We start from the raw sequence: 22,497 nt of genomic DNA on the forward strand, positions 1-22,497 counted from the left end.
GAGCGACGTATCGTCCAAATAGTTTAGTTTATGTTTGGTTGTTTTGGTTTTAAACTCGCGGCTCCTGTTAAAGGTTTCCCGGTAAATGCTCAGCAGCAACACTGCGATGTGTCCCTCCTTGTAGGTGCCGGTGCTGTCACACGCCGAACTCCCAACCGAAACCGAAAGCGGCGCGGGGGTTGGGGTAAAGCGGGGCACGCCCGGCGGCAGCCTGAGGAGCCGCGGAACGGAACAGAACGGAACGGGGGCCGTGCCCGCCGCAGCGGCAGGCACCTCCCCGCCCCCCCGTGCCCGCTGTCCTGCAGCAGGAGCGGCAGCGTCCCGGGGCGCCGCCAGCGCGGCGATGGCAGCGGAGTTGCGAGACGAGCGGTTTCTCTACATGATCTCGTGCTTCAGGCCGCGGCTGAAGCAGTTCATCCGGGTGCAGCCGGTGCTGGACCGGCTCCCCTCGCTCAGCGCGGACGACAGGGAGAAGGTGCGGGCGGCCGCTCTGCAGCGGGGCGAGGTGGAAGGGGCGGAGGAGCTGCTACGGGCCGTGGAGCGGGGGCCCCGCGGGTGCGGCTGGTTCCACGAGTTCCTGCAGGCGCTGGAGCACGGCGGCTGCGGCATGGCCGCCTGCTACGTGAACCCCAGCCTCAGCCAGCTGCCCTCGCCGGCCGAGGAGGACGACCACGACCTCTGCGTGCACTTGGTGCAGCTGCTCCACAGCACACTGGTGGATAGTATGCGGACCGTGCAGGTGGCCGAGAAGTGCCTGCAGATGGGCATCTTCCAGGATGAAGACCTGGATGGGGTAAGTGGCCTGCCCACCAGGCCAGGTACCAAACAGCACGACAGACACAGGCCACTCCCAGGAGCTGTGGGGCGGATAAGAAGCCACGACTAGAAATGGCCTTGTAAGTGTACAAAGGAAAGGGGAGTGCCCAAACTTGAGGTAAAAGAGAAATAGTGCTCCAGGTAAGCCAGTGAAGACTGTTGTCAGCAGCAGGTAGGATGCCAGGTAAGAGCCAGGGAAAGAAGAATGCCATGAACAGAGGGTTAGACTAAGCCACTGTCAAAGGAATATGACTGGCTTTGCACTTATTTATCATTTTTTCCACAGACGTTAGCCTCAGAAGATCAGTATCTTCCAGTCCATGAACCATACCAGAAAGTAGTGATGGCCTGTGAAGTCATAGAGACTGCTTGAGTTAAAGCAAGAGCTTCCTTTCCTCTTTTTGCCATAGGTTCATTAAGGAGTATTTGTACTAGGCACTGAAGCTGAGCAGAAATACCAGTTTGACAAGAACACAAAAACATGATGAAAACATTTGCTGGTGTTTACCCCATTTGGCTAAGAATGACTTGCCTGGACTAGTGTGAAACTTAAAAATGGTGCCCCAATAAATAGATATCATGAAACAGAGCTAGAAGAAGAAATTAAATTAATACTTGCCACAGCAATAAGGGGGAAACTGGCAAACTAAGGGTGGACTACATCATATTTGCACCCTGAGCTTTTGCATTCACTTTTTAGGTAGTTCATGCTTCATCTCAGATAACAGTCATACACATAACTTCATCTGGTGACTGCCAGGTAGCAGCAAGGGCCAGCTGCACCGTAGTGGATGGGGAGCCAAGCATGGTAACACAGCAGGCAGAGGCAGGGGGCTTTTTGGAGGTTACTGGCTCCATTCTCTGGTAATGGGTTCACCTGTTCCTCCAAGGTCATAATTTTACTGCTGGTATTTCCATTTAGCCCTTCATTACCCTTCACAATCCTGCTGGTTTCAACCCCAATGTCACCTAGGCTTTCTTAATATGCTTCTATATTCCTTTTAGTTTACTTCTCCCCACTCCCACTTCCCATGCACTTCCTTTTAGTGTTCAGTCTCAGTCAGAGGTTCCCACTGCTATGCCTGCCTGTTTTCTTGCTAATCGGGATGGGTGATTCTTAAGCCTCAAGAAAATTGCCCTTGAGGACTGAACTCCTGTCTCAGACTGCTTTGTTCTTGGGGTGGTCATTTTGTTCCTCAGGTGATCACATGCCAAGTCCTGCTCATGACAACCTTGGAATGCTTCTCCATAGCTTCTTTGAGGACGGTAGCCACTTTCTAGAGGCTTAGCTATTGTATCTTTAAGTGGGAATTGGGATGATGAAGTCAGTTTAAGAAGGAAAATGTTTCATCTTACGTATGAGGTCATGTTAACAGATGAAGTCTGAGCTCTCCTAAGGTGTATGACATCAGTTCTCCTTAATCAAGACTGGCTATTCCCTAAACCAATGTGAACACCCATTGTTAATAGTAATTATTATTATATAGTTGTTATTTGTATAACTGTTGTCCAGAACTACCAGTCTCTCCAATTACATTTCAGGTCTCTTAAGTTTTATATTTCCTACCTGAAACCATATGGGATAAATAGAAGGTTGGACAAAACTGTAGTAAGTCTCTTCTGATAAGTGACAGGCCTCCTTTATACGTTCATTTTTAAGTATGTGTTGTGGTTTAAGCCCAGCTGGCAACTAAGAACCACACAGCCACTCGCTCACTCCCCTCTGGTGGGATGTGGGAGGGAATTGGAAGGGTGAAAGTGAGAAAACTTGTGGATTAAGATAAAGACAGTTTAATAGGTAAAGCAAAAGCTGCATGTGTAAGCAAAGTAAATCAAGGGATTCAGTCACCACTTCCCATGGTCAGGCAGGTGTTCATCATCCATTTCCAGGAAAGCAGGGCTCTGTCACATGTAATGGTTACTTGGGAAGACAAATGCTGTAACTGTCAATGCCCCCCGGCCTTCCTCCAGCTTTATATGCTGAGCATGATGCCGTATGATATGGGATATCCCTTGGGTCAGTTGGGGTCAGCTGTCCTGGCTATGTCCCTCACAACTTCTTGCGCACCCCCAGCCTGCTCGCTGGTGGGGTGGGGTGAAGAGCAGACATGGCCTGGACTCTGTGTAAGCACTGCTCAGCAGTAACTAAAGCATCCCTGCATTATCAATGCTGTTTCCAGCACAAATCCAAAACATAGCCCCATATAAGCTACTATGAAGAGAATTAACTCCACCCCAGCCCAAACCAGCACAGTATGTTTTAATGATGACAGGGAAATGCATTTGTACCTATACAATTCTTACTAACTTCCCTAAACCATTTCCAAAGTCTGTCGCAGGATTGTGTTTGGTTTTTTATTTTCGCCAGATCCTTACTGTTACTGACAATCGTGGAAACAGAGAAGGTGCAAGGGAACTGTTGAGCCGATTAGTGCAGAAGAAAGATTGGTTCTCTCGTTTTCTGATTGCTCTGCGTGAAACCCAACATGGAGGCCTTGCAGATGATTTGAGTGGAAATATAGGAGGTAATAATCTTATTTCACTAGCACTAATCTGGGGGTTTTTTTAATATCTCCTTTTCATTCTGTTACTCAGGAAAAAATGCAGGGTTCTCACAATATTGATTTCACTGGGACATTGAGACTAATGCTTTCACTTGTCTGGGGATTTCAAGATCAAGTTATTTAGCAGCTTATTTGATAGATTCTTAAACACTAGAAATCCTTATAAAGCAATATCAGAATTACAATAGTAGGCATGTAGTTGTAATTAAACTGAATCCTTACCTTTTATAACCCATTGGTTTTCAATGTGATGTTTTTATAATCATGAAAAATATCCTGAAGATTAATTTAAACAGACAAAATAAACCTTTTCCGTATTTCTCCTTCAACACAAGGATTAGTGTTTTTTTTATAGAACTGTTTACAAATATATGTGACATTTTAAAGTATGCTGCAGTATGTCTCCTTGGGGATAAGACAGATAAGTCTCAAGACATTGTATGAAATTTACTATAAATAGTAGAATAAATTAGTAAAGAGATTATTTACATAAGTGAACCTAAAGGAGCTACTGCTTTTAATTCCTGTACAATAATTATGATATTGTAAAATTATCCCAGTGCTCTCCTGGATTTTAAAGTATGAAAAAGGAACCAGTCCCCAAATACTATATCCCTTATTTTTTACTGGGCTCCACATATGCTTTGTAAGATTTTTGAGACTAAAGTTTAACATTTCCCATTTAGCAGCTTCAGCCTTCTCACTTGAGGAGTTCACCAGAACTATGTACTTTCAGTCGCTGTATATGGGAGAATGCGATAAGATTGGGATAAAGAGGGGTGTGAAGGTTCCAGTTGAGGACAGGAATCAACCTCTCTTCTGCCAGACACAGATAAGCATCTGCCATATTCGAGTGTGCAGTTCAAAAGTGGTTGAGTGTTTCAGTCTGCAGGACAAGACCAACCTCAAGAGCCTCAGAAGATAGTTCTGAGTGAAAGTCAGTTGCTGGGAATAGCTCAGCAGCCCCTGTGGCCCTAATTTTCCTTTTGTATTGCAGGTTTGTCAGGCTTAAATTCTTGTCTTTGTTACTTTGCTGTCAGTAAGGTAAACAAAGTAATAAATATTTAGGAAATGTGTAACTTCTTAAAATTATTTTCATGTTTATTTTCAATTATTTTAAAACTTCGTATTTCTGAATTTTTAGTATAGTGCAGACATATAGGGTAAAACTTAGTTTAATTCAGTTGTTCGATGCAATATTAAATGAATGCATTTATTCCACAGTTTTTCAGTAATCTTGGGCAATGCAGGCCCCAAGATAGTTAATTACAGATTGTTATGTAGAGCATAAATTGTGTTGCTCTTACCAGAGAATAAGAACGTTTCCATGTACACAGCCCTATATGTGTCTAGATATGTAAATTGTTTGATTGCTGTAGCATCCACTGGTACAAGGTCATGGAAAGGAACCACTCAGAACAGGTCCATTGGGTACTTTGGAAGGAAAAGAGTGGTGCTACATTTTATCACTCCAGGTTGATTTGTTACAGTAAAATAAATTATTAGCAGGCACCTACATATAGATATAGAGAACTTTATAAGAAGATAAATCTTGACATAAATTAAATCTATTAAATTCTTTACCCTTAATTTCTAATTGCAGAGTAATTGAGTTCCAAATCTGGAAAACCCTGGAATGCAGTCTTCTGCAGTTTGGCTTGTTGGTTGGTTTTTTTTTAAGTTTATAATTTTTTGAACAGTATTTTTTGCCTTTGAAGGATGTCTGGTTCTGCATGAGTCTAATAAAAATAAAAGAACAGAGATGTCAAAGTGAAATTATTTCTGTATTTGAAGTAAGACAAAGAAGTGGAAGGAGGCAAAACATTTTGTGAAAGCTTTCTCAGGTTTTCTGTTGTATGGGCAAGTTTTGATGTCCTCTGTAAGATACATCCATTTATGAATTTACAGGACCAATGCAACTGAGAAGGTAGGAAACATAGTCTAGTCCACAAATTCAGTTTTCAGATCTTTATCGTGACCACAAATATTTGAGATTTATGATCAACAACTTTATTAATAAATATTTATAAAAATATCAAACTTGCAAACTATCATTGGAGGTGTTCGAGGCCAGGTTGGATGAGGCTTTGAGCAACCTCATTTAGTGAAAGATGTACCTGCCCATGGCAGGGGGTTTGGGACTTGGTGATAATTGAAGGTCCCTTCCAATCCAAACCATTCTGTGATTCTGTGATGTGTAAGTAAGTAAGTCAAGACCAAGACCATATGTTATGTTGTTATGTGCATGATGAATACAGGTTAGTTCTATGTTTTCTGTGCTCCATGCTAAAAGAAATTAGATGTTTTATACTGCCTTGGAATTTATTTTCTAGGAACAGAAGATAAACAAAATGGGATGAAGAACAGTATAAACAAGGAAAGAGAAGTTAAAGGCCAACCAGGTTATGCCATAGTGGAGGATTTGAAGCAGCAAGAAAATATGAATGATAGTTTCAGCAGTGAGAACAATTTATTGGAAACATCTATTGGAAAGAATTCTGTAGTTTCAGGTATGTCCACTTGTGCTGTACCAGTTAAACTTTAGTAATCGAGAGAACGTTCTTTGTGCATCAGGAATGTAGGATACTTTCAAGGGGAGAAGAACGAATGAAAAAAGTAAATCTTGATTTTTTTGGAAGCAGAAAATTCCATTTCTTCCTACGAATTAACAGCAGTAGCAATTTCCAGGGCCAGATCTACAGAGTTCTTCAGTTCAAAGAGTTGGTGTAGGACAAGAATATATTGTCATGCTTGAACTAATTAATCTGAAAGGTAAGAGCTGGTTCAGAAATCAATTTGCTAGCACAGTGCAGAATGGCTTAGGAGGACAAGGCCAAAAAACCTGTAGCATGCTATATACAGCCTTCACATAGATGTTTTCTGTATCCTGGTTGTAGTGATGATGTTTTATCTACTATGGGCTGATTGATTTTCTTATAATTGAGCAACGTCAGTGATCCTTCCTTTCCTCTTAAATAGCACTTTTAACAACTTCGTATTTTTTTATTTATTATGTGAAGAAATTAGTAATTTTCAAACATTTAATATTTTAATTTAAACTATTCATATTATTAAATTCATATTTATATTAAATTAATAAATTAATACCTTTTATCAGATCTATTCATGGTAAGTTTATACTATCCAATGAAAACTTTAGGTTTACATTGACAACTTTTAAGTTTAAATCAAAAGGAATGTTTCTGTACAAGTATAACTGCAGCTGTATTAAGTCCTTCATTCTACAAGTCTTGCAATTCTATACCAGAAAACATTTTTGGTTTTGGTCCAACAAGTAATTTTTCCATTTATTTTAAGGTTTTATATTTACAGAGCATCAAACAACCTTTGTCACTTACATCACATGCTCAGAAGTACATTTTTTAGTACAAATTTTTAGAAAATTTGTGGCCTGTTGTTCATATGGATCCACTTTGAAAAACGTGCCTTGGGAGTTGATTACGAGCAACAGCAATTAACGGCAACAATTCCCAGACATAGCTGGGAACTAATGATTCAAACATATGCTGCATGATTAAGGAACCATTCATATGTGTTACAAGTTCAGGAGGAGCTCAGACAATAGTTACAACTGAGATAAATCCTGCCTGAAATGATTTTAGTGGGCTTACTCAGCCAAAGGAGTAAGACAGCTAAGGCTGCTCTTTTTTCATCAAACATGAATAAATAAGAAAAAAAAAATTGGCTCTAAAAACTACAGCCTTTCAGGGTGCAACAGTAGTAGCCTATTTCTCATTTAGCATGATATTAACAGCATATCACAGTGTTTTGTAGCAAGTAGTGAATTATTAACTACAGCAAAAATATCAACTTGGTTTTCCTGGATTAGAACATAATTTGGCAGTATAAAGAAGATGTGCCAAATATTTAATGATGATACAGAATGGATCAGACTTTTATCTTCTCTCTTTGGATCCTTTTGGGGCAAGGCTAAGGCTCTAATTATAGCCTCACCGAGGGCAGGTTGCTGTTAGCCTGATCTTTTACCTGACTTTTGTCAGGTTCTCAACCTGACAAACAGATACAGATAACTAGATCTGTTCAATATTAACTAGCCTGCTACAAGCTAATTCTAGCCTGAAAACTATGGTCTCCTCAGCACTGAATTGTGCTGAAATTTAGTAGGCAGTGGGTATTAGCAGTTTGTGCAGTTGAGTGTTCAGTGAAATGGTGTTAAGAATGTACACAGTACGTGAATTCTGGCAGTTTGGTTCAGGTTGACTTCAGTCTGATGTGGACTGTATGCCTGCGAGTGGCTGGAACACATTTCATTTCAACTGGCAGGAGTTCATTTCTTCTGATCCAAACCAGCTCTGTGATATGAACCGGAGTAGGATAAGTGGGGACAATTGACAGATTCACTGTAAGCATGTGCTTTGAAGTCACACTAAGCCATCAGTGTACATGCAACGTACCAAGGGCTGCCAGGACACAGTGCTGCATGAAGATGGCTTGTGGAGGGACTGGCTCACATTGAGCCATCTTGAAGTGCAGTAAGCTTTGATCTCTATGCACTCATACACACAGACTTAACTGCACTCAAATCCTTTTTCCATTTCCATCCTTTCTTGTGATCTCATAAGGCTGTATTTTTAGACCAGGCAGCTGAAAATACAACTGGAGCCCAGATTCTCCTTCCAAGTAGGCTGGGAACCCACCTAATTTGCAATTTAATGCTGTCAAGTGTTGTCAGTTTTGCAGCACACTCCCACCATTCCTTCATGTATGGAGAAGGACAAATTTCAAAGAGGACACATTTCAGGGAGAAAAAAGATTTTTTTCAAGCCACTTGGAATTACTGCAGTGTGGATTGTATCTAAAGCCTTCTCTTACTGGAGTAGTTGAGGCAGAGGGAGTCTGAAGGTGTGAGGGCATTAGGGTCATAAAGATGAAGTAGAAATAGATTGCTTAGCCTAAATGAAAACTAGAGATAGATTGTGCATGCAAAAAACACAGATAAGAAATTGCACACACAAAAGCCAACACAAAAGCAGTAGGTTTGGAGGGTCAGAAGTGAAACACTTGGATTAAGGCCACAGTTACCTATATAAACAATAATTTAAATAAATAACAGGCCTCTTTTTCATGGCCTGATTAAAAAAAAAAAAAACCAACAAAACAAAAAACCAAAAAAAAGTTGACTGGAACAAATAATGACACTGTAATTAACTGGAGATTTCAGTAATGTCTCACAAAATGTCTCTTAATGCTTCAGATAGAAAAACTGCCCATTGGTTTGAAAGTGGGACAAATTTTAGTGGCCCCTTTATATTTTAGTCCTTCATTTATATTTTCCAATGTCTGACACTTATTCTGTGACAGAATGTAGCACAGGACAGGAAAGAAAGACTTCTTTCATCCTGTATAGATCCTTTTTTTTTTTTCCCATTGCATTCCATTGTCTATCCTTACTTAGTGCAAAGTGACTGAAAATCTTCCTGTGGAATATGCTGCGTTACAATGTGCAAGTAGCACTGTAAGGGAAGACTAGGGAAAGTGGTGAAAACGGCTGTTGGAATAATAACTCTTTTATCTTCATGGCTTTGGAAAGGGTTACTGTTGAATTTATTTATTTATTTTAAAATAATCCAGGAAAGTTGCCATAGTTGACAATGACAACATTATTCTGTTCACCTTGCATTTGGAAGATGAGTATTTTACATTGTACTTCACCACTGACATTTTTTATTGAGATATTATTTTGTAGTGCATGCTGCACGTTGTAATTCAGATAATTATGTACAAAACACTTTGTAAATGCATATCTTCTGCTGCATATACATCTTTCAATGTGTCATTTTAACTGGGAGACCACATGGAATAGATACATAAAATTTTAATGTCGTCCTCTCTTTCCTACCCACATGGATTCCTAGAAAGTGAAACAAGAGACAGCAGTTCTTCATAGTTTGGATTCCCACTACTGCTACTTAGTAGCTTGTCTGAGGTCTTTCGACATAGATTATAACCAGTGAGGTTTTCTACTTTTTTCTAGGACAATGCTGTCTTTTAATGTGATATTAAATGTATGCTGTTCTTTAATGAGAGGGAAATCTTATATGAATCAGGATTCTGCTGAGAATATATTTTGATTGCACTGATTTCTAGGAGACAAGGGTTTTAATTTAGGTAGAACTTCTTCCTTATATCTAACCTGAACTTCCCCTGTTTAAGTTTAAACCCATTACCCCTTGTCCTATCCCTACAGTCCCTGATGAAGAGTCCCTCTCCAGCATCCTTGTAGGCCCCCTTCAGATACTGGAAGGCTGCTATGAGGTGTCCACGCAGCCTTCTCTTCTCCAGGCTGAACAGCCCCAACTTTCTCAGCCTGTCTTCATATGAGAGGTGCTCCAGCTGCCTTATCATCCTCGTGGCCCTCCTCTGGACTTCCTCCAACAGCTCCATGTTATGCCGAGGACACCAGAACTGTACACAATACTCCAAGTGGGGTTTCAGGAGAGCAGAGGGGCAGGATCACCTCCTTCAACCTGCTGGTCACGCTGCTTCTGATGCAGCCCAGTATTCTATGCGCACTATAAGCTCGGTTGCACGTGCTGCAGGTAAGCTGACAGTGCAGGATGAGGCTGTTTGCAGCAGATTTTTCCAGAAGAACTGTGTATCTCTTTAGATATTTAAAGGACTGTGTTCTGGAAAATCTAGCTATGCAAGTTACACTTGAGACTGAAAAAAAATCAGTGTAATATATTGATTGTCCAGCAGAGGGAGAGCTTAACATTAGAATGTCTACAGTAAACCTGCCAGAGTTCTGTGACAGTGTCCAAGTCTTCTCTTGGGTGTAATGGGATTGTCGGTCTCTGCTTTTAGTTGTAAACGCTTTGGAAGATTTATTAATTCCTCTCTGGTTTTATTCACCTGGGAACTACGGTTTATTCTTTTCATGTTACGTGAAAAAAGCCTTTAAAAAAAAATCACAGTTATTTTGATTTTTCTTCGACTACAGATGTAACTCACGTGGCTTACAGGGAGTAAAAGAGAATGTCTTCAGTTTGCCAGCAGCGCAGTGTATCCAGTAGACTAACATGTTTTTCTTTTTGAGGGGTTCTTTTGGGGGTTTTTTTTGGCGGGAGAGAGGAGTTGACTCTTCATCCCTCTGAAAAGATACAGTAAAATAGGACTAGAGGGGATCATGCAGTTGGTCATGTCTGGACCCTTGCTTTCAAGCAAACAGAACAGATGCCTGACAAAAATCAATCATGACCCACATTGCCTTTCCTCTTCTATGTTCTGGATTTTCATCTTCCAGTCCATATTTTCTTCCATAAGAAAATTAATTATATTGTTCACAGTTTTTTCTTTAAGAAAAGGTTTAATAAAGGTAATCATAGTTCATACATCTCTGCCAGACATTCGTCTAGCTTATTTTAACAACCTGGGGAGAAAGCAAACAGCATGCTTTTGCTATTTATATTTGTATAACAAATTACTACATTTGTTTGTGTTTTTGTTTTAGAGTCAGATGTCTCTATAGGAGTTGGATGTGTCAGTAACTTGAATGAAAACCTGGGTCAAAGCTGCACAACCAGTGATTCAGGTATGTTTCCTTTTTGTTATTTAGTAATTGCAAAATTACTAAAATTGGACTTACTGGACTTAAGTCCCAGCCCCAAAAGAGCTGATTCACTGAGATCATCTGAATAAGCCTCTAGACATCGTCCTTGTACAAAATGGTCAGTGATGTGGCATGATAGAATCACACAGACTAGAAGGGATTTCCAGAAGTCATCCAGTGCAGTAGGCTGTACAGATATTGATAATGCTGCCACATATATGTGCTGCTTTTGCTCTCAGAGAGTAGCTAGATTGTGCCTGGCCCCTGCATAGGGTAAGTGAGAGGAAATAGGACATGCTTTAGAGGCATCTAAGAGTGAGGAGAAGCATTTCCATTTGTCTTGCGAAACAGTAATGAAGGTCCACTTTGGACCCAAGTAGTTTAGTAGCCCTGTTTGTAAAAGCAGCCTAACCATTTGAGGTTACTGTCTGAAGACCTTTGCAAATCTCACATTTAAACATGTTGTGCAGGTTCTCAATACAGTTTAAAACTAAATGTTGGGCTGTGTTTACATAATACTTCACATACAGCTACGAAGTTACTATATATGTATACGTACACACTCTGAGCCCAATTAAACACTGTTGCTGTAAAAGACATCCCAATTTTTCTTCTTTTTTTCAGTCTTAGACCTCAGGCAGGCAGAACAAGATTTGCAGCTGTCCACCATGGTGAACAGCCTGTGCGTGCCTACACAGAATTCAAGAGGAGCCACCTACCTTTTGGAATCTAGCCTTTATAAAGTTTGTGCTGGGACTGTCTTGTTCAAGGGCTAGAAACAACCTGGGTATCTTTCAGGCCATCTTTGCCTAATAATGCTAGTATTAGATCAGTAAAGTCAATGTAAATATTATATATCATATGCCTGCAAAGTATTTATTGTAAATGGTTTTTAAATAGTTTCAAGCTTTTTAAATATTAAAATCCATGTCTTTTGTAAGTACAAAGAAAATTCAAGGTATGTCAAACCTAAACTGCTACCCTCTAGCTAGGATTTTAGTCTATGTATTGCTAACTCTGAAGAATATACTTTGTACTTCTGTGTCAACTGGTGACTCATCAGTCACATTGTATTTCTTTCCTCACTGTGTCACATGAAATGTCTGAGCACATGAGTTTCTGTTCTTTGGACAGTCACACTGTACCGGTCAGGCTGATACAGGCTACTGGTATGGGGCAGCACATATGTTTGTATGGCTTGACCCATTAAGATTCCTGAAAAACTCAGTAAACTGGGCATTGGCTATGTCCAGTAGTCCAGCAGAAAAAAAAAATCACTACATTTATGTGACGAAAGTAGAATAGATCTTTTCCCCCATGTTTACTCGCTGTATGTTCTGTTGTTTACATATGTGCTTTAAAAATAACTAGTTAAAATGTTTAAAAAAAAAATCATGCTTTTTAATCATGCCTGGAAAACTCAGTGGGAGCAACTATGAGAAAAAAGCTAAGGAGATACAGATGGACTTTGTGATATTTATGGATTTTATAACTTAAAATTTTGCAGTAAGGCTGTTCTGTAAATGGAAATGTTTGGATAGTGTCTTAATGCACTGACATGATTTGGATTTTAATGTAAAGAATCGTGGATTTACTTGCAGTCTTCTGTGCAAAGATCATTCTACATATAAGAAAAATGGTGGAATTAGGACAATAGGAGAGTAATTATCATGCTGCTTTAATCCCAGAGAGGCAATTCATATGAGCCTTGTACAGAGGCAGACAACTTCCCTAAAGTTATACTATGCACGATGAAAGTTCTTTAATGGAATCATATCCTGTGAAAAGATTCCTGTATTAGCCTTTATCTAAACAGCGGCTGAGGAAGGTAGGAGAGAGGTAAGTTAAATATTTTTTAGGCCTGGACAGTTAATTGAGGATGTTAAGGAGCTGAAATTTAACCAAACAGATGGGTGATAAAGTGCTAGTTTCAATATGATTGAACTATTGAATTTAGCCAACCAGAAAGTAAACAACGTTCTTCCTCAAAAGAGAGTAGTAGAAGTCAGATAAGTAACATCAAGTACTCTCTGGTGTGAATTTCCCTGTGTTCCAGGTAGAGCTGCACTCACGTTAAAAGGCAAAACAAGCAAAAAACACTTAAGAATGGCATTCAGATGTTTCCATCAGCAGTATTTTATCAAGCTTCATTACTTTTTGTTAGTTTAATTTTATTTAATGGAATCAGGGACACTAGAAAGATACACTTGTTTTGTGTGTAATGTATCAGTGATAATAAAATCCTCATGATTCTTCACTTAATGATATCATCAGGAAATAAAACTATAGGGTTTTCCCCCTCATTTTTAGTCTGGTAGAATGAATTTGTGCCTTTTCTTCACTGAGGACAGTTAATCCTTGGAGGGTGATGTAAACATATCTGCAGGGGAAAAAAACCCCCAAACTCCTTTAAAATAAATGCTTCTTATATTAATATATATAACTTCTGACTTCGTAAATATTTGTAAACTCCTAAGATCTTCTTACTGCCTGAAATAATGTAACAGCATTTTCCACTTTTAAGTTTTGAACATTGTTTGTTTCACCTGTAAGCTACAGATCTGAACTCTCTGCCATTGCATTTTACATGATAGATGGAAGATTTTGGGCTTCATGTGACAAATGTATATGGCTTTTTAGCGAACAGCTTAATTGCATTATGTGTGAGTCAGTCTGGAAGCAGCGCAATCTACCATGAATAGGTGTGATACATTCTGCAGTTAGCTCTATCTTGTATGGGCAATTGAATTTTCTTATCTGTTTGATCTTCATACTTTATAACTCTCTTCATCATTTTTTAAGTGGTCCCTATCTCTCTTTCTTTCTATGGCTCCATCCTTTCTTTCATCCTCTGGGAAGTATTTAAAAAGGTGGCTCACAATCAAATAAATTTCAGTACTGATGAAAGAGAACGTCACATAAGATTGGCTGCATTATAAATACTGCAGCTCTCAACACAACCTTTGTTGGTCCCAGTGCTACTGAACTGTATCGTTTGAATTCATACATGATAATAGTCATGTCAACATAGACGGGTGAAGACATACTGGGGCTTATGCCACCTACCCTGGTTGGTGACTGGATGTAAGCAGTTCTGATTCAGAATTGCACAGGTCCACAGAGCAGCATTGCCTATCCTAATATGCACTATTTATTCAGAAGATGCTTCTGATAGGAAATTAATAATTTTCCCTTTGACATTTGTTGGATGATCTGATAAATGTTCTATGCCTCTTGTTTTATATTTCTTTGTACCCTTAGATGCAGAGGAGAGCAGAGCTTCACCTGAGCCAGATCTGGTCCTGAGAGATTACCAAATGGAAGTTGCAAAGCCAGCACTGAATGGGGAGAATATTATAATATGTCTCCCTACAGGCAGTGGTAAAACCAGAGTGGCTGTTTACATTACCAAAGATCATTTGGATAAGAAGAAGAGAGCATCAGAGCCTGGAAAAGTTATAGTCCTTGTTAATAAGGTATGTTTGTCCATTTTTTAAAAATAGGTTTGTTTTAAACATCATGCGCTGTTGATATAGAACTTGTAAAATTAATATAAACACACATCTTGGCTTCTCCAGATCTGGCTATGTTCAAAGGCATACAGCTCTAGACTGTCATCTCCATTGCATCATCATGGTGCAAGCATGATCGATTTTAGTTTACCCCAGTGCAAATGCAAATTTAGATTTGCCCTAACAACCACATTATTGGAAAAAGTACAATTTCATGTTAGAATGAATAGAACTGAAATCATATTTTAAAAAATAAAAATATTTTTCACATTCCATGTTTGGATTTAGTAGTGAAGGCCACCTAATGAGTCTCACAGTAGTTAGGGAATATTCTGTCAGATTTTCTGCTAATTACTGTAATTTTTACAGTTCAATTTAGTGCATATAACATAAAGTAATATTCTGTTGTAACATTAAAATATGGAAATACATTTATTTTAAAATTTTATTAAAACAATAAAAGATATGGATATCCTTTTGTAAGAATAAAATTGATAGTGTGTTATAAGCTTGGCTCAAGAGCCAGAGCATTCATGATTTGTTCGTTCTTTCTAAGTCACAGTTAAGCCAAAGCTCTTGGGCAAAAAGGTTTTGTAGGAGCAGTTGGAGGGGAGGGATTGGTTTGAAAATTTTTAGTGCTTGGTTTTGTTTTTCTGCATTTGTGGGTTTTTTAATCCTACCCTGCAGTGAATAAGGGGATGTTTGCTCTTTTAATGAAGTATATTTTGTGCAAAGTGTATGTTCATCTAACAACATATATGCTCTGTTTTAAATTCTTTGGAAACTTTTATTCAGGTACCATTGGTAGAACAGCATTTACGAAAGGAGTTTAATCCATTTCTGAAGCGTTGGTATCACGTTATTGGTTTAAGTGGTGATTCTCAGCTGAAAATCTCATTTCCTGAAGTTGTCAGAAGAAATGATGTCATCATCTGTACAGCACAGATACTTGAAAATTCACTGCTAAATGCAGACGAAGAAGATGGTGTCCACTTATCAGGCAAGCTTTTAATTCTGAAATGTTTACAGAAGAGCTGAAAGTATGTTTCTACTAGAAAATAATGGATTTGCAAAAGAAGTACTTGTCTGGGTGTTACAAGAAGCAGCAGAGAAACCTGAGGGGTCAGTCTGTGTCAGTGCCTAGAGCTGGCTGGAGTATTGCCTGATCCAAACTAACTACTGCAGAGCTGCTTTAGGTACCTGAAAATTGCCTCCCCTCCTTCAGATTGCTTTTTTATTATCCTAGGCAGAGCACCAGAGATTTTCTTATACTTACTTCCTTTCCAGTGCACCAAAGTTAATAAACCTTTCCAAATCTGAATCATTTGGGAATGCTGTAGAGAGGCACCTGAACAGGAACTGCTGACCTGATTACAGTTGGGCTGAGTCCCAACCAGCTTGTGTAATGAAGCATTTTTTTGAATGGATTTCACACCCTGAAGCTCTCTTCATAAGAAGCTGTATTTTCTCCAGAACTGAGGTGGCCCTGCAAACAGGGCTGTTACACTTGTGCTAGAAAGTTCAGCTGGGCTAAAGCCAAGCAAGCCTGAAGGCAGCTCCATTTTCATGGCTATGATTTTGTTAATTCACAGTCTGTATAAACCATCCTAATTAGTTATAAAGTTTTTATTCCTAATTTCTGTTCATGCTTTTTTCATCCATTTCCGCAGAGGTCTGCATACATATAACATGAAATTCCAGCCTCAGTGAAATGGAGGGCCCTCTTTTAATTGTGTTTTACCAAATGTTTAACCTCTTCACTAAGGGCTGAAGTCACTGTGTGGACTTTCTAAAAGCTGTGTATCATTCCTTAGTAGAAGCACATCTCTTCTGGTGGGCTAGGTTCTTCCTGGGTAATGATAGGAATATGCATTGCAAAGATGATGGTCAATATCAAAGGGAGTAATTTCATGTTGGCAAAATAACTGAGTAACTGCCAGCACTGCTTCTGAAGTCTTGTAATATGTAGAAATCTTAGAAATAAATAGAAATTTAGGTTTGTAACCACATCACTCCAGTCCAACTGCCTTCCTGAACCACCTGTGCGAAGAAAATCAAATTTCCCCAGTGACATGGAGCACTAGTTTGTTTTCCTAGTGGTAGTCTTTGGTTTAGCCTTTAAATAAAATTTCCATTGTTCAGTCTCCACCTTTCTTTAGGTTCTTTAAAGATGAAGTTACATGGTATTTTCTCCAGCAGAAAGGCCAACTGAGAATGTGCTAGCTCTGTATTAATTTCCAACATCTGCTGCCAGTGGTTGCAAACTCATTGGTAGCGATACAATTCGAACACACTAATGTGTAAACAACACCTTGGAAATTGTCCGTATTAAAAAAGAAAAAAGGAAAAAAAAAAAAAAAAAGAGAGTTTAACATTGAGCATTGCAGTGATCTGCTTTACAGTAATTTCTGCAAGCATTTGTTGAATTGTGGGAAACAATGTCAAATTAGAGTTACTGGCCAGCTATGGGAAGACTGGGAGCTCCATTAACCAGTTTTGCTGTTCAAGAAACAAGAGAAATGTTCATGTGTTTGTCAGATTAGAACCTTGAAATACATGTCACTGGCTGCATATGCAGGTAGATTAAAAGTTTTCTATATTTGTAAGAGATTTAAAACAAATTAAAAATAATCTTAATTTTCCTTTTTGTATAGTACTGTACTTGTTGCATGTAAATATGATCTGACTAAAACCACATATTACCTGGCTGACTCTTCATCAGTTTCCTCCACTACAAAAGAGAGATGATTGGCAGTACTCTCACCATCTGTCTTGTTCTTTCCAGTGACACATCATAAAGCAATATAAATCTTTTAATTGAACTGGAATATGGAGGAAATCTCTGTGTTGCTATAAAATGGAAGCATATTTTGATCAGGACCAGTCTTTCTAGAATGTCTGAAAGGCTTCTAACATATTAGATATCTTCTCATAAACAAATAGTATGTAGTTTGTCAGATACAGTTACGGATATAAAAGGATTGAGTTAAACTATGATATGTTCTTACCACTGTTTATTAAAAAATCTCTCTGAAATTCTTTTTACCATCAGAGTTTTTGCAAAAATAGAAAAGCTTTTTGCTCTACATGAAATGTGAAACTACTTGACACATTAACACTGCATCAAAAAATCCAAAGTCTGTTAAATACATGCAGCTTCCATCCATACCTTCCTCCAGCAGTACAAATTTCCTAATAAGTTAGGGCTCAAACAAACCAATGGGTTCTCTTCTAAAGTCTCCTTACCTGTAACCTGATTTAGTCACACAAATTCTACATTTGAAAGAAAATTAATCATTTGGGGCTAATTTCTGGGGGTTTTGTTTTGTTGTTTTTTTCCAGATTTTTCACTCCTCATTATTGATGAGTGTCATCACACTCAAAAGGAAGGTGTCTACAACAACATAATGCGACGTTATTTAAAAGAAAAAAAGAAGAACAGGAAGCTGGCAAAAGAAAACAAACCACTGATCCCACAGCCTCAGATTCTGGGACTTACAGCCTCACCTGGTGTAGGAGGTGCAACTTCCTACTCCAAAGCTGAAGAACATATTCTGAAAGTAAATAGCCCTCACACTTACAAACTGTCAAAGAGATATTGTCTTGTTCAAGTAAAACTTTTAAAGTCAGTGTTAGTCTCCAAATATATAAACTGATTTATTTTTTTCATGTGGACATGGGAGTTCAGCTCACACTATTCAGCAAATTGACCCACTACACACTACTGCAAATCCATGTATAAATAAAGATTACTTTACAGGGAAGTAGGGTTATTGAAAAAGAAAGTAAAAAGGTTGCCTCACTTGAAAAAAAATTCTCAAGATCAGAGGTAAGAAATGCAAAAAATAGTGAGGTTTTACAGTTAATAAAATCTTATTTTGCCACTGATGTATTAGAATTTGCTGGGTATTCCTAAGTCCTAGAGAGATCACAGTGTTTTATATCTGTATATCTAGCGTGACTAAACTGGGCTTTGGATGCAAGAAAGTCAAAAACAAAGTTGAATACTTAAACAAGCAGAAACCACTTGTGAGATACAGGTAGTATACAAATGTGTTTCTTTACAGCAATTAGTTACTCACTGAGAGGGAAGTATTGTGTAGTTGCATAAATACCTAACTGGAGATAATTGGTTCCATTCTATACTTAAAGAACCTCTATTTTACTTGAAATTCAATGGATTTACGTTAGTAATACATAAGTAGAGTTTAGCCCAGTACTCTGGTGAAAACTCCTGACTAGCAGATTGCACAAGAACAGAATGTGATATTGAATGGGTGAGACCTGTAAGAAGCTTTTATGCTGTATTGGTGTAGATAGAATTGCGAGGTATTTTGAGACAAAAACTTTCTGGGAATGGAAAAAGCAGAGAATTCCTTTTCATCATCTCTGAAATCTTAACGTTAGGATATTGAGGTTTGTATTTAAAGAAATTTAATCTGAATATGCAAGCTCAAATAGATAACTGCTGGTGAAGACATTAAAAAGGTTAACTTCTAGATTTCCTTTCCTGTTTTCTCTGCTCATAACAATTTTAAGGTTTCCCCTTATTGCTTTAGTGTTAGTGACAGAAATGCACGTATTTACTTCTTGGAAGAGATCAAAAGCAAGAGAAGTCCAGTTCAGTTGTGCAGTTAGCACAAACATTTTCTCCATCTTTTCCAAGAAGGATAATTTAAAATTATTTTCTGCTCTTCTGACCAGCTCTTACTTCTACAATTACTTACTAACATTATTTTTTTTCTATTTTATCATTGATTTTATTTGTTTTGTGCTCCAAAATCTATTCTTCCAAAGTATTGATGGCATGTTTTCTTTTTACAAAATACCTGTTTTGTACCCTGATCTACAAGCTTTTTCCTGTGTACAAGGATCACTTCTGGCCTAAAAAGTAACCGTTCAACTTATCTCAAATGCTTTTCAAAGACTTGGCCTTTGTTATGCTGGTAGGGTCTGAATCCAATTTTTTGTAGGAAGAAAATAAAGCTATATGAACCCTAATATTTAAATGAGAAGCTCTGCTGCATTAGTTCATTAGATGTTTCATTAGTTTTCATTAGATGTTAAAAGAAATAACATTGTGTTTTCTCTCAGATCTGTGCCAATCTTGATGCATGTAGAATCATGACTGTTGAGGAGCATGCCTCCCAACTGAAGAATCAGGTGAAGGAACCTTTTAAGAAGACTGTGATTGCAGATGACAAAAGAAGGGTATGGGTTTTTTTCAAACAAATCAGTGTTAAAGTTCTATTGCCCTTTAGAAGTGTGTTGTACGGTATCAAAAACTTTTGGCTAATGCTCTTTTTCTATAGATTTATGGTGCTAATAGTGCTAATTTTAATATGTGTGTATTTATCTCCCACTTTCCTCTGTATGGCAAAGTACAGTAAAGTCAAATAGAATTAAATTTTTACTTCTGTGAGTTATATTTTTAAGGTATCTGGTCAAAAGACCTTCTGAAGCATAGTTGAAATGTTTGTACTGGAATGATATTATGTTCACTAAAAAGTTATTTCACAGTGTAATTTTTGTAATATTCTGAACTATTTATTTCTATAACTCTAAATGCACATAGCAACCTTAGGTTTAGCGTTTTAAAAAATTACTCTGCGTGGTACTAGCCAATGTTTTTGTTGCCAGAAGATGCTTACTTTAGTAATCAATGTATTTCTAGGATCCATTTAGAGAGAGAATAACTGAGATCATGACAGAGATTCAAAACTATTGCCAGCTCCATCCAAAATCTGAGTTTGGAACTCAGCCATATGAACAGTGGGTGATTAGAGAAGAGAAAAAAGGTAACTGCATAGCAAAAATACCCAGCTTTGGATTTCTTTGGGTCATGCTATACACAGGCACATTTTTGTATTTTTTGTTCACTTTTAGCTGCAAAAGAAGAAAAACGCAAGGAACGTGTCTGTGCAGAACACCTGAAGAAATACAATGATGCTCTCCAGATAAATGATACCATCCGAATGGTGGATGCGTACAATCACCTGAATAACTTTTATAAGGAGGAGAAAAGTAAGAAGACAGTAAGGAGTGATGATGATGATGATGATGAACCAGCAGTATCAAAACAGGATGAAACAGATTTATTTCTAATAGGTTTATTTCATGGTAAGTTAGACATACATTGTGATATTTAATATTTGAAATCCATAGATTATGCGCTAACGTGATTTGCATAGGCCCATTAATTATTACATCCTAGAGATTGCCGTGTCATAATAAACGTGTTGTTTATTATGACAGCATCTGATGTTCCAGTTCATACAGTATGGAGTACATTAAACAATATCATAGTGTGACCATGTCCTGATATGTAGTAGAAGTTCTTCAGCTTTGGCCCAAGGGCACTTTATTTTTGCTGAAAGAGTATTTCCTGATAGTAAGAAAACTGTTCTCTGCTTTTCTTCAGTGAAGTGTCCCCAAGGACATTGATAGATACGTAGAACATGTATTGCAGTAGACACTCTAAAGGGGCAAAATGTTGAGCAAATGGAATATAAAAGTAACAAAATGACACATTTTAGCCAATCCACTCTGCCAAGTTTTGTTTGTTTATGTACTAAGAGATGGGAGTGACAACCCTGTGTAAGTTTCAGGTAAAGAATAATTAGTGAGAAAACTAAACAGAGGATTAAATTGCAAAGACCAAAGTTAGTTGCTCTTTCTTCATATCATTCAGACCTCAGAACTAGGATTCATTTAGTCCTTCACACAGTAATCTTTTTTGCCTCTTTTTTTCCCCATACTGCCTTTGCAATGAGGAAGAGGTAGACAAGTTTGCTCCTGTTTCCTATGGCTCCTGGGCAGTGCAAAAGAAAATAGATTTTACTGTAGCATGTATCCCAGCTTCATGTATCCTATGAATACAAAGTTAGAATCCCATTGTTAAGAAATTCGGGAAATGTTAAAAAAAACTTTCAGAAAAATAGATTAGATTAAATAATGTCATTGTGGTTTTCAATGACTCTTCATAGCTGTCTTAAGCTAAAAAATTAACTCTATTCCAGTTGAAAGCATTCCATAGGTAAATGAAAGTCAAGGAACCCAATAGTGAAAATTAAATTATATTCCTTTTTTTTTTTTCTAACCACTGAAGGTGCCAGGAGTAATGGAAGAATATCTAAAACTTTTCTTTCCAGCCCTTAGTGTAGGTTTAATTAAAGGGGAAATCATGGGAGTTTGTTATATCTGCCTACTTTTTGTATGTATTTGTATGTTTGATTACATTCTAAAATACGAGTAAGACTGTAGTTAGAAAGCCACTGACTAAGTGGCATGGTAGTTTGTGATATACTGACTACCACTGCATTGGTACTACCACACCTTCCACTAGACCAGGTTGCTCAAAGCTCCATCCAAACTGGCCTTGAACACTTCCAATGATGGGACATCCAACAGTTTCTCTGGGCAACCTGTTCCAGTAACTCACCACACTCACAGTAAAGAATGTCTTCCTAATATCTAACCTAAATCTACCCTCCCTCAGTTTGAAGCCATCGTTCATTTAACATTTCACTGAACACATTGAAACGCCTTTAAAAGGTGCAGTACCAATACCAGTGTGCCCATCCTGGCATCTACTACATTGCATGCTTCTAGTGAGGATTCCCACTTCAGTGAATGTCCCAAGGACAATTTATGTTTAAATTTATAAAAATATTATCAGCTCTGAGGGCTGTGCATAATAATCTGTTTCCCCTTGAAAGACTTTCTGTTATTTTAAAACTGTTTTGCAGATATTATAAGCTGTGATTTAGCTCTTTAATACAGGGCACTTAACTCTGTGCCACTTCTGGTGTGTAGACAGTTTTTTTCTTTTGCTTATTCTCACCATGAAATATAGATCAAGTGTACATTTAAAAGTTAATGGTGATTTATTTTGATTGATTAGTGTATTTTTAATAAATGTAAACATACTTGGAAAAATAATTGGTGTGCCACTGCTCTTCAAATTGGATGCAAATTAGCCATTCTGAGAGTTACATAGAAAGCTGCTCTTTCC

The 22,497-nt window shown here is 38.1% G+C and overlaps 1 protein-coding gene across 5 annotated transcripts in view; it reads left to right on the top strand.

Moving 5' to 3' along the window:
• Positions 1-250: 250 nt before the first annotated feature.
• IFIH1 (interferon induced with helicase C domain 1) overlaps positions 251-22,497 on the top strand; it is a 28,508-nt gene continuing 6,261 nt past the window's right edge. For 4 of the 5 annotated variants that reach the window (XR_003991568.1, XR_003991567.1, XM_030487394.1 and 1 more), the window contains exons 1-10: positions 251-793; positions 3,185-3,341; positions 5,714-5,890; positions 10,873-10,953; positions 14,233-14,447; positions 15,279-15,483; positions 17,826-18,043; positions 19,578-19,694; positions 20,158-20,281; positions 20,370-20,603. Coding sequence is in view for 3 of the 5 variants with exons in the window: in XM_030487394.1 (XP_030343254.1) it covers positions 344-793; positions 3,185-3,341; positions 5,714-5,890; positions 10,873-10,953; positions 14,233-14,447; positions 15,279-15,483; positions 17,826-18,043; positions 19,578-19,694; positions 20,158-20,281; positions 20,370-20,603 (1,978 nt within the window). In the remaining 2 variants the exon portion in view is untranslated. Of the gene's footprint in view, positions 794-3,184; positions 3,342-5,713; positions 5,891-10,872; positions 10,954-14,232; positions 14,448-15,278; positions 15,484-17,825; positions 18,044-19,577; positions 19,695-20,157; positions 20,282-20,338; positions 20,604-22,497 lie in introns of all 5 variants that reach the window. The other variant, XM_030487395.1, reaches the window with a different exon arrangement.

The sequence above is a fragment of the Strigops habroptila genome, chromosome 5 (genome assembly GCF_004027225.2).
Source record: "Strigops habroptila isolate Jane chromosome 5, bStrHab1.2.pri, whole genome shotgun sequence".
In the NCBI taxonomy this organism is placed as follows: Eukaryota; Metazoa; Chordata; class Aves; order Psittaciformes; family Psittacidae; genus Strigops; species Strigops habroptila.